Source organism: Aquarana catesbeiana, unplaced genomic scaffold (genome assembly GCF_042186555.1).
Source record: "Aquarana catesbeiana isolate 2022-GZ unplaced genomic scaffold, ASM4218655v1 unanchor225, whole genome shotgun sequence".
Taxonomy (NCBI): domain Eukaryota; kingdom Metazoa; phylum Chordata; class Amphibia; order Anura; family Ranidae; genus Aquarana; species Aquarana catesbeiana.
This window is the reverse complement of record NW_027362652.1, coordinates 776,260-792,735: the sequence shown is the minus strand read 5'-3', so window position 1 is coordinate 792,735 and position 16,476 is coordinate 776,260. Positions and strand designations below refer to the sequence as shown.

The 16,476-nt window shown below is 45.6% G+C and overlaps 1 protein-coding gene across 1 annotated transcript in view; it reads right to left on the bottom strand.

Moving 5' to 3' along the window:
- LOC141121571 (uncharacterized) overlaps nucleotides 1-16,476 on the bottom strand; it is a 166,091-nt gene that overhangs the window by 22,788 nt on the left and 126,827 nt on the right. The window contains exon 12 of the mRNA XM_073611206.1: nucleotides 11,290-11,681. Within this exon, the coding sequence (XP_073467307.1) occupies nucleotides 11,290-11,681 (392 nt within the window). The remainder of the gene's footprint in view (nucleotides 1-11,289; nucleotides 11,682-16,476) is intronic.

Genomic DNA, 16,476 nt, shown 5'->3' with positions numbered 1-16,476 from the left:
TAGCGGGGCGCTTTTACCCCCGCTAGCGGCCGATAAAGGGTTAAAACTGCCCGCAATGCGCCGCAATAGCTGCGTTTTGCCGGCGGTATCCCAGCGCTGCCTCATTGATTTCAATGGGGAGCAGCGGTGGAGGAGCGGTAAACGCATCGCTCCTTCACTGCTCCAAAGAAGCTGCTGACAGGACTTTTCCTGACGTCCTGCCAGCGCACCGCTCCGGTGTGAAAGCCTTCGGGCTTTCACACTGGAGACAATGCTGCAGCTGTTTGAGGGCGGATTGTAGGCGCTATTTTTAACGCTATAGTGCCTGCAAAATGCCCTCAGTGTGAAAGGGGTCTTAGGGTATCAAAGTAAAGGGGGCTGAATACAAATGCACGCCACACTTTTCACATATTTATTTGTAAAAAAAAATTGAAAACCATTTATCATTTTCCTTCCACTTCACAATTATGTGCCACTTTGTGTTGGTCTATCACATAAAATCCCAATAAAATACATTTACGCTTTTGGTTGTAACATGACAAAATGTGGAAAATTTCAAGGGGTATGAATACTTTTTCAAGGCACTGTATATCACAGTCGCCTACATAAGAAAGTGTCTATTGCTCTACACCAGTGGCCTCCAAACTCTGGGTGGGGGGCCAGATGTGGCCCTTTGCTTGCCTTTATTCAGCCCCTGGGGCACCATTCCATCCACGGACTCTAACAAAAGAGCATTATTCCTCCCACTGACACCAATGATGGGCGCTAGTCTTTCCACTGACACCAATGATGGGGCACTATTCCTCCTTTGGACACTAATGATGGGGCACTATTCTTCCGACTGATACCAACGATGGGGCACTAGTCTTCCCACTGTCACAAATGATGCAACACTATTCCTCCCACTGAAACCCGATGGGGCCTTACTCCTCTCACTGATACCAACCATGGGGCACTATTCCTTTCACTGATACCAACCATGGGGCACTATTCCTTTCACTGATACCAACCATGGGGCACTATTCCTTTCACTGATACCAACCATGTGGCACTATTCCTTTCACTGATACCAACGATGGGGCACTATTCCTCCCACTGACGCCAATGATGGGGCACTAGTCTTCCTATTGACACTAATGATGGGACACTATTTCTCCCTCTGACACCAATGATGGGGCACTAGTCCTTCCAGCGACATCAATAATGGGGCACTATTCCTCCCACTGACACCAATGATGTGGCATTATTCCTCCCTCTGACACCAATGATGTGGCGCTATTCCTTCCATTGACATCATTGAAAAGTCCTTCGGAGTTCCGTCCGACCAAAAGTCCGGTCGTGTGTACACGGCATTAGAGGGGCTGCTTTAATGACTGAACCTACTTAAAACTGGACTGAAAGAGATTCCATCTGGGGCTGCCAGCCACCAAAGAGTCCTAAAGGCCCAGATTATGGCAAACCTCCTGGCTGAGGATATAGCCCTTACAGAGACTGTCATTATGGCTTAATCCTTACTCCAACTGGACTGAAGGCGATTCCACCTAGAGCTGCTGGCCAGCAAAGGATCCCTCCTAGCCTAAAGCATTGACCTTGGCAAACTTCCTGGCTGATGTGATAGTTGTCTTCATGGCTCAGTCTTTACCCAAGTTAGACTGAATATTATATCCAGAGCAAGTAGTAAATCCCACGTAGAGAATCTTGGCTCTCCTTCAAGTCTCAGATACAGCCCTCTATCGAGGAAAGGGATAGTGCACCCATGAGACATTGGATATCACAGGGACTGCAGAGATCTGCCCTCTAAGAGACTTGAAGTCCAGAACGTACCTGACCTGAGGGCTGAGGCCAAAGTAAAAAAAGAAGTCCAAACTGAACAAGCTTTATTCAAATTCTGTTGTAGCATAGATATCAGCTTAGAGAAAAACAGCCAAGGATGATTAGTCTCTTCCTCCCAGGATAAAAAAACAGAAAAGAGATTCACAAGGATGGAGTATTGCAATCTGCGACAGAAGATCTCATCAGTGAGAAAGAACTGGAATCCGATAACCCTTTACCAGGAACCAAGGCCTGTTTTGCCAGTGGGGAATTACAGCGATGATTGCCTTGGTCTTTAGCAAAAGACCCTAAAAAAACTGTATATGGATCAGTCTGGAGGGAAAGCATATGGCTTGTGAGACCTTTCCTGATCTGTCACAGCATCTGAACCCGAGCTTGCCCCAGGCTTCTCTGAAAAAGGCTTTCTGGCTTGTAATAGTAAGGAGATGCTAGCAGAACTAACTCTGAAATCTTGCCCAGAGATTAAATCCACTTGAAGGGACTTGTATGTAGGAACCATTTGTTGCCCAATTATGGATTCTTCCCAGAAGTTCAGAAATGTTAGAAAGACTTCACTCTACCCAGGTCACAATCATCTCTACCTCTCTCAGTATACTGACCCCGTAGGTTGCGATCTGCCCCTTGATGTAGAAAACCACTGTGATGTTGTTCAGCCTCATAAGAGACTAAAGAGCCTACTGTCAGGTGACAAAAGACACAGGGAGAAACTTCTCAACAGTGAAGTTCCACTGGCCATAGCTCTGCAGCACAGATTTACTACTGTACCAGCACCCAAGGCTTCATCTGACTTTTTGAAAGACATGAATAGTTGGGTGCATGTCCAACGTTGGAGAAAAAACCCTTCTGGACAGGAATCCTCTTCCATTGTGGGATAGGAGAGTCCATGGTCCTGATTATCACGAGGTGAAGAGAGGCAAGCCAGGATAACCAAGAGTCCTACCACCAGTATGCTCGAGTGGCAAACACAATGTATTCTGAACCACAATGAATTAGGCTCTCAGATGCACAAGGATTTGCGTAGAATTCAGATGACCCCTTTTTGAAACACTAGCCAGCCAATGTCTTGTAGGGTTCAGTGTTACTTTTGACATCAAATTTCGATTTTGTTTTTGTCATAGTTTTTTGACTAAAATGGCATTTTAGCTTTAGTTGCATTTCAGTAATTTTAATTGTTTTTGTCAACTAAAATCGAATGGGTTTAGTCAAATTGTAATGCGTTATTTAAGCATTTCTCTAGAATTTCCAAACTAGTTATACCCACTTGCCGACCAGGCTTTTTCTGGCACTTTTTGTTTACAAGTTTAAATCAGTATTTTTTTTTTGCTAGAAAATTACTTAGACACCTCAAAAATTATATATATATATATATATATATATATATATATATATATATATATATATATATATTTTTTTTTTTTATATAGCAGAGACCCTAGAGAATAAAATGGCGATTGTTGTAATATTTCAAAGGCAAGTGTTTTGGAAAAATTACATTGTAACCACTTCAGCCCCGGAAGGATTTACCCCCTTCCTGACCAGAGCACTTTCTGCGATATGGCACTGCGTCGCTTTAACTGACAATTGCACAGTCTTTTTTTCCCCACAAATAGAGCTTTCTTTTGGTGGTATTTGATCACTTCTGTCGTTTTTATTTTTTGCGCTATAAAACAAAAGAAAGAGCGACAATTTTGAAAAAAAAAGCAATATTTTTTACTTTTTGCTATAATAAATATCACCAAAAAATATATAAAAAAACTAATTTCTTTCTCAGTTTGGGCCGATATGTATTCTTCTACATATTTTTGGTAAAAAAATTGCAATAAGCGTTTATTGATTGGTTTGCGCAAAAGTTATAGTGTCTACAAAATAGGGGATAGATTTATGGCCTTTTTATTCTTTCTTTTTTTTTTTTATTAGTAATGGCGGCGATCTGCGATTTTTATAGTGACTGTGACATTATGGCGGACACTTTTGACACCATTTTGGGACCATTGTCATTTATACAGCGATCAGTGCTAAGAAAATGCACTGATTAGTGTGTAAATGACACTGGCAGGGAAGGGGTTAAACACTAGGGGGAGATTAAGGGGTTAAGTGTGTCCTAGGGAGGTGTTCTAACTGTGGGGGGGGTGAGCTACCACTGACATGACAGGGCTACCACTGACATGACAGCGATCACTGCTCCCCATCACAGGGAGCAATAGATCCCTGTCATGTCACTAGGCAGAACGGGGAAATGCCTTGTTTACAAATGCATCTCCCCGTTCTTCCGTTTCGTGGCATGATCGCGGGCCCCCGGCGGACATCGAGAGTATGCGGCGGGCGCGTGCCCACAATGCCGCGATTTAAAGGGGACGTACCTTGCCCAGTCGTGCCATTGTGCCGAGGAACATCGTTGTGCGCTGGTTGGCTAGTGGTTAATGAATTTTAATGCCACCATGAGAGACTCTGGCTCCTCCCTTCCACAGGAAACACTGCGACAGCCATCTTTAAAATTCCAGCTTCCCCTGCCGGCCCTTCAGTTTTTGCAGAGCAACTCCGACCAGCTAGGGAGACACAAGAACACATCAATAACACATCATAACCATAGTTTTGTAATACCTGTTTTGAGGTCCCCAAGAACCTCATGTATTCGGGTGGGTAACCGGTGCTGTCCTGAGACTACAGGAAAAGATGTTACCGGTAAGTGTACAGCAACTTTAATTTTCCCCCAGCGTCTTTCTTTTACAAAGATTTATTGATAGAAAAGTGAATACAACAAGTAAGTGGAACAGATTGAAGGTTACATAAGATAACGAGGATCCCGACAAAGGGATGCTATATAGATGTGGTACAATATTCATCATTACAATAAGAAAATCGGGTGGAGAAAAAAGAAAAACAAAAGTAGTAGCGACGTTCCATAATATAGTACCATCAATTTTCCAAACTATGTTGTTAGGTAGGTTTGAGTGCAAAGAAAATAATAAAAAGAGAAAAAAGCAACATAGAAGGGTACATTCATTTTATATCCACCTCTAAATGCTTGTAGTTAAAAGAAAAATTAATAAAAATAGTCCAGTCTATTTATTTTGTTTCTTCTGTATAAATAGTACAAATAAAATAGTACTAATAAAAGAAGAGAATGCGTAGAGATGAAAGAATAAAAGGGGAACATAGGAGAAAAAGAAAAGGAGGGAAGAAGAAGAGAGGGAAGAAGGGGAAGAGTCCATCATGGGGTGAGGGGGTGCATCCTGAGGCCTTTAGATTGATAGAAGAAGGTTTTGAACCTAGAGGGTTGGGTATATGATATCCATGGTTGCCAGACCTTGATAAACTTATTGTGTGTGTCAGAAGCCAGGGACGTCAGTTTCTCATTAATCATAAAATCGTTCATTCGATTTTTCACTGCTTCAAAGCTGAGTATAGGGGTTTTCCAAGCCCTCGCTATGGTCAATTTGGTAGCATTAGAAAGGTGTAGAGCCAATTGGCGTTCTGGGTGGAGCAGTTCAAGGATAGGTTTACATAGAAGGGCTTCATAGGGGTCTCTTTTCAAGTTGGAGTGGAGCATATTGCATAAAAGGGTATAGACCCTGACCCAAAGTCTACAGACCTTCGGACATGTCCACCAAATGTGGGCCATAGTACCATCCTGTAAGCAACCCCGGTAACAATGAGGGGATAAAACGTGCTAGCCTAGCAGGCGTGTAATACCATCTGTATAACACCTTATATGCATTTTCTAGAGTAAGAACATTCCTAGAGCTCTTTGTAAGTGATATCGTCATGATCTGCCAGTCCTCCGGATCCAACTGTTTACCCAGGTCTCTCTCCCATTGGAGATGGTATGATCTCACTGGGGGTTTCCTAATGGAGATGATAGAGGAGTAGAGCAGGGATATTACCCCTGGGGGGTGAGGTGTAGCCCTGCAAATCCTTTCAAAGGGGGTCAAAGTGTATGGGGTAGGTTGGGCCCTTATGAGTTGTTGAAAGAAATGTTTGATTTGAAGGTAGCTATATGTCATGGGAAGATCTGAGCATTTCAAATGTGAGTATTCTCATGGGGGTGAACAGGGAATGGACATCAGTGAATCCATTATCCGTCCACTACGAGAATTGTTTAGGATTTTCGCAGCTGGGGGGAAATAACGGGCAATGATCAAGGCGCAGTAATGGTAAGTGAGTGGACAATAGAGTCCCATAGGCGGAGAGAGTGGGCCATACCCAGTCAAAACCCATGTGGACATTTCGGGGGAGGGAGCCAGGGTAAAGTGGAAATAGGTATAGGGTGTGATTCAACCAGGTCAATAGTAGCCCATAACGGCATTTGATAAGTGTCATGCAGACGAATCAATGGAGCAATGTTTGCTGCCGTGTAATATGTTTGAAGATTGGGAACCAAGAGACCTCCATTGATCCGCCGGGCATATAATATCCGCTTAAAAATTCGGGGATGAGTGGAACCCCATTTAAATTTCAAGAGTCTATGTTGGTAGATTCGCAGTATATAGGAGGCGATTGGGACTGGTAACACTCAGAAAAAATACAACAGTTTTGGAAGATAGGTCATATGGACCGCAGAGATTCTACCGAACCAGGATAACGGGAAGTGGGACCAGGAGGATAGCATTTCAGTAAGTTTCCTAAAGAGAGGAGGAAAGTTAGCCTGATATAGTCCATCATATGCAGGGGTGAGGCATATGCCTAAATAGGGCAGCGAGGGAGGCCATTGGAATGGGAAGTTTTCTTTTAAAGAGGCTAATTCTGGAGGGGAGAGATTTACAGACATTGCTTTAGACTTAGTAGGGTTAACATGTAGACTCGAAAGAGACCCAAAAGTCTTCAAAAGGGAAAACACGTTAGGTAATGAGATTCTGGGTGATGTCATTGTCAATAGGATGTCCGCAAACAAAGAGATCTTGTGAACTGAGCCCGCCACTCCCCCAGCGTCTTTCAGGACAGCCACCATGAGAGGATAAGCGAGCACTCACCGTTAGGGTGGGACTACGGCCTGCAAGACCTTTTTCCCAAAGCACTGCTCCTTTGCCGACAACAGGTCCACCCTGTAATGTTTTACGAAGGTGGGGAAACCGGACCACGTTGCCATTCTGCAGATTTGCTCTGGCGTCGCTTCAGCCCTTTCTCCTTGAAAAGCCTCCATAGCTCTAGTGGAGTGTGCTTTGATGCTTATGGGAACCTCTGCCCACTAGGGTATATGCTTGGCCAATGGCTAATCTAAGCCACCTAGCTATTGTGCGTATGGAGGCCTTACAACCTTTCCTTGCCGCCGAAAATAAAATAAACAAAGAATCTGTCTTCCTCACCTGTTTTGTTTCCTTCACATATTGGAGGACGCACCATCTTACATCTAACACAGGAAACCTAAATTCCCTTGCACCTGGGGGATTGAAGCAAAACGTTGACAAAACTATTTCTTGGCTTCTGTGGAACTTTGAAGCCACCTTTGGTAAAAAGGCCGGATCCAACATATACGCCCCCAACACCCAACAAGACATATTCCTTAAACGTCATTTAGAACAACTTTTGCAATTCTCGGACGGGCAACTGATCCTGAGACCTTAACGTCCCCCTAACACCGTCAGAGGATACTTCCACTGGAACGTCCTCTACCTCGCGAGACATGCGTAAACGTATCAGCTTGACGCTACATTCCATGCAACTGATAGATGCTTGGCGTATTTTTCACCTGGGAGAAAAGGATTATACCTTTTTTCTAAACCACACCAGATGTACTCATTAAAGAATCCACAATAGGATCAATCACGTGGTCAGACCACTCTCCGATAACACTGCGTTAAGCTATCTCAGACACCTCGTTGACACGGAGACAACCATGGAGACTGAACGAGGGCTTTCTTCCCCGACCCTTCCTGCCAGATGCAGGAACTTCTGAAACCTTTCTGTGATCAGGATATGCAGATAAGCATCTCTGAGGTCTATAGATGCCATGTAACAGTTTGGAGGCAGTAGTGCTCTGACCGAGAAACTCGAGTCCATACAGAACCTTAGGTAGACCACCGACTGGTTTAGGGGTTTTAGGTTTAGAATAAGCCTGTATTTCCCTGAGGGCTTCCGCACTACAAAAACGTGGGAGTAAAACCCTTGTCCAACCTTGTCCAACCCAGCACACTACCTTTTGGCTTTCCAATGATTCCAAAAGAGCCTTGAACTTCTCCGCACACCTCGGGAGTTCTGTGACCAGGAGTCTGCGTGTGTGTGGAGATTTAAAGAACTTTAGGCGGTATCCTCTCCTTACAATCCCCAGAATAAATTGGCTGGAGGAGACCGCTTACCACTGTGGAGGAAGGACCCCAATCTTCGCCCCACCTTGGCCGGACTGTCATTGGGTTTTACGAGCATGTTCAGGAGGGCGAAATATTGCTCCCCCTCTGCCCCTACCCATTTGCTCCCAGGGTTTCTTCTTCTTCGGGCTTGGGAGCCACCGCACGCTTTTGAGTAGGAAACCCCTTTTTTTGCCTTGGGCTGGGGGTTTGCATTTTACTGGAAATGCCTTCTTTTTATCTGCAGTGCGGTCTAATACAGCTTCTAGACCAGGACCGAAGAGTAAGTCCCCTGTCAGCGGGATGCCACATAATTTGACTTTGGAGGCGTTGTCCCCCTGCCACCTTTTAAGCCATAAGGCTCTTCTGGCCAAATTGGCCAGTGCCGAGGATCTGGCAGACGTACGGACGGACTCCGCTGAAGCGTCCGCTAAATAGGCCACCCCTTTCAGCAGCATGGGGAAGGTGATAATTATAGTCTCCTTTGAGGTTCCAGGCTCCACGTGCGCCTGTATCTGGGAACGCCAGTATTCCAGGTTATGGGCCACTACCGTCACTGCCATTGCTGGCTTCAGATTCCCCACGGATGATTCCCAACATTTTTTCAGCAGGGAGTCTATTCTTTTATCCATAACGTCTGACAGGGCCCCTATGTCCTCAAAGGTCAAGTCGATGTGGCGGGACACTTGGGGAAGAAGCTGTGTCCACCTTTGGATTCTTATTCCACACAGACACAGCATCTTCCGAAAAAGAAACCTCCTCTTCAGCGCCCTGGAGAAGAAAGGTTTTCTTTCTTGATCAAGCCACTCTTTTTTGACTGCCTCTACCAAGACGTCATGGACAGGGAACATTTTCCTTTTCTATTTGCCCATGCCCTGATACAGCTGATCATGGAGCGTCAAAGGTTTTTTATCTACCTAAATTCCCAGAGTGGTGTGGATCGACCCTAGGGGGTCTTCTACCTCCTCTAGGGAGAATTTGTACCCCGAGGGCCTGCTGGGCTCCCCATCCAGCCCCTCCCCCTCTGACTCTGTTTGGGAGTCTGAGGCTGCATTCTCCGGTTGCTCCCCCATCTCTTCCCTGGAGACTCCAGGAGTCTCTTCCTCTCTGGCAGGGATAACCGGTAGTGCTGGTGTTGCTCTAACACAGGAGCTGCAACTGACAAGGGGCCCGGTGAGGATTGCGGTACCTGCAGCCCTTCAAAAAGTGTTTTAAACGACTGAAAGGTAGAGGAAAGTTCCTTCATGAGGCTACTTAATTGCTCTCCTGCTCTGAGGCCCGTTCCCTAACTAAAGCATCTATATATTCTTTGCATTATACTTTAGACCAACTGTCCTCTAACGTAGTCCTGCAGAAGGGACATTTCTGCTTAGAGCTATGGTAGGACCTTGATTTCTCAGTGGCTTTACCCTGAAAGACACAATCACATAGGGGGTACCATTAAAGCGGTTGTATACCCGCTGAAATTTTTTTTTTTATCCCTGTAAAGCAAAAGGTATAATGAGCTAGTATGCACTGCATACTAGCTCATTATGAAATACTTACCTTAGAACGAGGCGTCGGTATCTTACCTGGTCCACGCCGAGGGAGCTGTCATGTTGCCTCGGCGTGTCTTCTGGGTATCGCGGTTCCAGCGCTGTGAGTGGCTGGAGCCGCGATGTCATCACTCCCGCGCATGCGCGCGGGAGATTTCTTACCCGGCAAGGTCCGGCAGTTGCCGGGCCTTCAGCCGAGAATCCCCTGTGTGCATGCGCCGTACAGGTTTAGGAGATATTTTTTTTACCTACAGGTAAGCCTTATTATAGGCTTACCTGTAGGTAAAAGTTAAAAAAAAGACTATACAACCACTTTAACAACCTCTGGGAACCTGACCCCTTCCGCCAGCAACCCAAGAAACAGCAGCAGGGAACACACCTAGGGACCCCCTCAGGGCCCTCCTCCCAGGGTCTTGAGCCTCCCTCTCTGGCCATTCAGAGGGAATCCCCCCACACATTAGGAGCTATACAGTGGGGAAAAGCAAAGGTAAGGGGGAATTCCTCCCCAGGTTTGCCTTACCTTCTGATGGCTGGAGCTGGCGTCACTGTGGCCAGTCTTGGCAGCTCCCGCCTCTGACAATGTGGTGCCTATGAGCTTGTTGCTGTCAGTACAATGTCCTCGCTCCATCCAGCCTTTGCCTGGCTTGCTTTCAGCGTCCACGGCCGGAACCAGAAGCCGCGGATCGAGGGGAAGTGCCCACCCCCACCGGAACTGACGTCACCCGCCACTCGGACTGCTCCAGCTCCATCTGCAGCCGCACTATGTGTGGGGGCAGAGGAGGCACTTCCCCTTACTCCACCATTGTGGACCGAGCCCAGGAGAAGATGGGGTGGCATTTACATGCTGCAGTCGGGTAAGCCATCCGCCGCTGGTCCAGGAGACCCCCGTCCCCCCTTACAGGACCCACTGACTGCCTCAGCCTCCCCAGATATCCAGTCACGATCCCTTGCAGTGTCTCCTGCCAGAAGAAACATTAATAACTGAAGGCAGGGGAAGCTGGAATTTTAAAGATGGCTGTCGCAGTGTTTCCTGTGGAAGGACTAAAAGTCCTGAAAGACGCTGGGGGAAATAGAGCTTTAAGCATTTGTGAAAGAATACACCACAACAATGACTCAGCCAACAAAAAGTAATGAATTCATTTTTATTTTTCTCCAGCTATCAATGGCCAACACGGTACAACACTTCATCCATGTCTTTGGTGATCTCTGATCTCCTTATGAACTGTTTCTTACATGATGAAGATCAGCCATGGAGTATATCTGAGGTGTATATCAGGGTGTGCTTCTTCCCCACATGAGAGCTGTGATGTCCAGCAACATTCATATAGAAGACATTTCCTGCACTCAAGGCACTAATACACCTCGAGGGTTGTGTGGGATCCCTGATGTACAGGAAGACAGGACTTCAGTGAGGAACAATTCCCTCACTCAGGACAGGAAAGATGCTTCTCCCCCCATGTGAGATTTCTGATGTCTGTAAAGATTGAACTTCTGAGAAAAACATTTCCCGCACTCAGGACAGGAAAGTGGCTTCTCCCCCGTGTGAGATCTCTGATGTCTGGAAAGAGAGGACTTCTTTAAAAAACATTTCCCGCACTCATTACAGGAAAAAAGTTTCTCAGCTGTGTGCAATCTCTGATGATAATTAAGAGTGGACTTATCTGAAAAACTTTTCCCACATTCAGGACAGAAATAGGGCTTTTCCCCCGTGTGAGATCTCTGATGTCTGTAAAGATTGGCCAGTTTTGAAAAACATTTCCTGCACTCAAGACAGGAATATGGTTTTTCCCCCGTGTGAGACATTTGATGTCGGGCAAGCCATGATTTTTGTACAAAACATTTTCCGCACTCAGAACAGGAATATAACTTTTCCCCTGTGTGCAATCTCTTATGTGTGACAAGTTTTGATTTTTGCACAAAACATTTCCCGCAATCAGGACAGGAAAATGGCTTCTCTCCCGTATGCAATCTCTGATGTGTGTAAAGACTGGATTTTTCTAAAAAACATTTTCCGCACTCAGAACAGGAATACGGCTTCTCCCCTGTGTGAGTTCTCTGATGTCTGTAGAGACTGGACATATCTGAAAAACGTTTCTCACACCCAGGACAGGAATACGGCTTCTCACCCGTGTGAATTCTTTTATGCACATTAAGACCAGATATAAAAGTGAAACTCTTTCCGCACTCAGGACAGGAATACGGTTTTTCCCCTGTGTGAGTTCTTTTATGAACATTAAGTTTGGATCTAAAATGGAATCCCTTCCCGCACTCAGTACAGGAAAACCTCTTCTCTGTTGGAAGGACGGCACCGTCCCTCACAGTCTGAGGTTCCTCAGGATAAGAGGAATACGATGGTCCATCTACACTGTGTGGTTCCGGATGGACATTTGAGGTAGTCGGGTTTTCTCCTGGACTATACTGTGTGATGTCCTCATCTTCTACTTTATAGTCTGGAGACAAAGTGAGACAATCCTCTGAGGTTTTCCTCATCTCCCGTCCATCTACTAAAATAGAAATAAAAAGATTATTACTAGACATGAGCAGATTGGTTCCCCTAAACCAGGACTCCGCCCACATCAGGCAGCTTTGTCTCTGAGGATCTTACAATTCCACCCTCAAGGTAACTAGTAAATGGGTCCTCTGATCTTCTACCAGATCATTTCTTTATTCATGGACCTTAGTCAGAGAGTGAGGAAACAACAAGAACTATCTTTTATAGGAGTGACAATGATGAGGGGATTACAGGACGAGTGTCTCCACCCCCTCTATCACTCATTGCCATCTTCCCAACACAAGAAGTACTGCACTTCCTTATTTAGTCCATGATTTAGTCATGAATAACAGCGGGGCTGAGCCCCACCAGAGGTCAGAGAGTGAAGATGGGGGGAGAACAACCAAGATGAAGACTGGACTGATCCTGAAGACCACCATCATTGGGTTATTGACTCCTCCCTCATTATAACTTACTGTTTAAGGTTCCAAAGTTTGAGGATGTTATCACATTATTATCACCATGTAAAAGTCTGAGTGGCCCCCTCTAGTGTGCTAGATGTAAATAGGTTTCGCTGTTAGTGTAGGAAAATGTATTTTTGGCTCAGGGCCAAGCATGGGAATCTGGGTCGGGGTTCAGTGACTCAGGGCTGGATGACACATCAGGCAGTCTCTCTGGCACTTCCTTTTGGTCTGGAGGCTGGTAGAAACTTCCAGAGCTGAAGGGTGGGAGGGCCTAAGCCAAGCCTAAGCCAAACCCAGGTGGAAAGAGGCCAACAGGGGGCGGGTTTAACTCATAAATAGCCATGAGCCATGCCAGCAGGGGGGGTTGGGTGGAAGATGGAGTGCTGAGGAGGCTGTCAGTGGCCCTTGAGGGTGCCCCCTAGTCTGGGGGGTGACCTCAGGCCTGGGGCTCAGGTGCAAAAGGGACCCTACCAAAACACATGGAGGAATCCTTTCCTGGAGGCAAAGGAGCAAAGAGTGAGGACAGCGGGAGCAGGTCAGCACATCTGGGAGATCTCCTGAGAGCCAGTCTGGAGGACTGGGAGTGATCAGTCTGGAGGACTGGTAAGTGTCAGTCTGGAAGACTGGGGAGTGATCAGTCTGGAAGACTGGGGAGTGATCAGTCTGGAGGACTGGAAGTGTCAGTATGGTGGACTGGGGAGGGATCAGTCTGGAAGACTGGGGAGTGATCAGTCTGGAGGACTGGTGAGTGATCAGTCTGGAGCACTGGGGAGTGATCAGTCTGGAGGACTGGGGAGTGATCAGTCTGGAGGACTGGTGAGTGATCAGTCTGGAAGACTGGGGAGTGATCAGTCTGGAGGACTGGGAGTGTCAGTATGGTGGACTGGTGAGTGATCAGTCTGGAAGACTGGGGAGTGATCAGTCTGGAGGACTGGGAGTGTCAGTATGGTGGACTGGTGAGGGATCAGTCTGGAAGACTGGGAGTGATCAGTCTGGAAGACTGGTGAGTGATCAGTCTGGAGGACTGGGGAGTATCAGTCTGGAGGACTGGTGAGTGATCAGACTGGAGGACTGGGGAGTGATCAGACTGGAGGACTGGGGAGTGTCAGACTGGAGGACTGGGGAGTGTCAGTCTGGAGGACTGGGGAGTGTCAGTCTGGAGGACTGGGAAGTGTCAGTCTGGAGGACTGTGTGGAGAAGTGTAAGCTGTGTCACTCCACTGTTCTACAAGTATAGGGGCTGCGAGTCCCTGCCTGTAATGGGTCTTTGCTACAAAATATTACAGGGTGACACAGCTGGGAACTCAGCAAGTGTGTGCTGGAGGAAGAAGTTGGAGCTGTATATAGACGGTATATAGGAGAAATGTCCCTGAAGAAGTTTGTGAAGTTTTGCTGAAGTCAAGTAGATATGCCATAATTTCCCATCCCCATCCAAGTTATTAACCCTCAATAAACCACAAAAACAAAGTTGTGGACTGTTCTCTGTCTCTAGAGTGCTGTGACAATTTGGTGTGCCTGGTTGTGCAGGGCGGGGGATCCCAGTTACTTGTGGCCCTTAAGGGGGTGCGCTACACTTGTGCTCCAATCAAGTCATTGGATATAAAATCTCCAGCTGGTAGAAAATGGGTGTAATAAAAGAGAATACATATTATGTTTAAATATAACAGTAGGTAGAGGGGAGACAGAGCAGAAGTCAGGACTGTGTAATGTACAACTTATTGTAGAAGATAAACAAGATAGGGCTATATAGTATCAGGACTATGTAAAGTACAGAATAGAGTATATAGTGCATGGGTCAGGAGTATGTAATGTATAACAGAGTGTATAGTGCAGAGGTCAGGAGTATGTAATGTACAACATAGAGTATATAGTTCAGGGTTCAGAAGTATGTAATGTACAGCACAGAGTATATAGTGCAGGGGTCGGGAGTATGTCAGGAGTACGTAATGTCTAGCACAGAGTATATAGTGAAGGGGTCAGGAGTATTTCAGGAGTACGTAATGTATAGCACAGAGTATATAGTGCCGGGGTCAGGAGTATGTAATGCACAACATAGAGAATATAGTGCAGGGGTTGGAAATGTATAATGAACAACATAGAGCATATAGTGCAGGGGTCAGGAGTGTACAGGTACTGTACAACAATATAAAAGAGTACATTGTGCATTGGTCTTGACAATGTAATGAGCAATATAAGTGATATAGTGTAATGATTATATATATATATATATATTGTATATCCTTTTATACCTCCTTACAGAACTCCTGCCAGGAAAGGAAGGCAACCTTTACCATCTTATCATCTCACTGGTTAAATACATATTTGCAAGATACCAAGTGGAATGGAGAAGGGCAGTCCTTCACCCCTTGGTAGGCACTCATTCTTCGAGGAGGTCTGACTGCATAGTTTGTGCATCTACTAACATCTAAGTTGTGATTTTTGTACAAAACATTTCCCGCACTCAGGACAGGAATATGTTTACGCCCACCCACATCCCGACATATTGGTAAAGACGAAACATGTCCGGAATGTGGATGGGCGTAAACAGGGAGCGAGTTTGCTAATTCTCTGTACATACAGCGGTCATGTGAATTATGTCACATGTGATATGCTGAGTTTCAAGAATGTGTCTGGTGAACCTCATTTTATATGGAATAAAATACAGACTTTTGGATTTTATTACACTATTGGAAAAGTTCTTTCCCTTACATGTCATGAGCCTATTATCAAACTAAAAGTGGAGTTCAGAAGGACAGGGGTTTATTGAGGAGATGCAAAATTGATCTGGATGCTGTTCTAAAGGGCTTTGGCCTATCTGAAATATGAGAGGCAATAGGATCTGGTGAGTTACACTGGATTGGGGTGATTGGTGGTAGTCACTGGAGGCACCATTGGTGATATATGTTTAAAGTGGAAAGAAACAGGAGTGGACTTTGTGTTTATAAAAAAACTTCAAAGTTCCTTAGAACTGGATACACTGGACTCTTATTCTTTGTTTAGCCACTGTCCGCCCGGGCTTTAGACAAAAGCCAGCTACAGCGCGGGCTTACTTTGCCGGGGGGGCGTACATGGACATGCAAGTCAGAGGGACCGGCTTTGTATGAATCACCCCAATCATTCAAACCCCATGCTCCTCAATTTATTGGAATATGGATGTGGGCTGGATTTTAGGCTTCAGGGAGGCAAGAAAACCATGTCTACATGGAAGGGATAATTTTATTGGCATCTAGGTGTCAACTCTATCCTAGAAACTGACTCTGTCCTTTTAAATGCTAATTAAAGAATATATGTCTATGACTGATTACTGATTTATACTACAGAATTAAACTACAATTACATCCTTCTACAGATCACATCACATCTCAGCTACTAACAAAACTGCCCTACTGTTACATTTATGCTACATCCACATTTATGTTACAGGTACAGACAGAGGAATGTATTTAGTGTTAATGACCCACCTGTGCCGATCTCTGTAGGAGTGTCCTCCTCTAGAAATGTCCCCGTTATTCCATCCTCCTCCATAGACTGCAGAATATCCCTCACATACGTCTCTTCTTCTTCTGCTTTACCCTCAACTTTAGAATCTCTCAGGTTTCCACTCTGAATATATAAAAAAAAATTACATCAGTTGTAACAATGCAGATAATGTACAGATCCTAATGATACTATCAGTGATTGTTCCTCATCTACCTGATGATGGTGAGGGAAGGTGTGACCTTCCTGTGTGGAATCCCAGGAATACGGAGGACAGGGACATCTCTCTGGTGCATTCCTGGTATTAGGTGGCTCCATCATAACCTTGTGTCCTTCTGAAAACTCCTCCATCACCCGATATTCCCCATCCTCCTCTATGGGGCAGTTGAAGTTCGTTAGGACGAAACGCATCGGGCT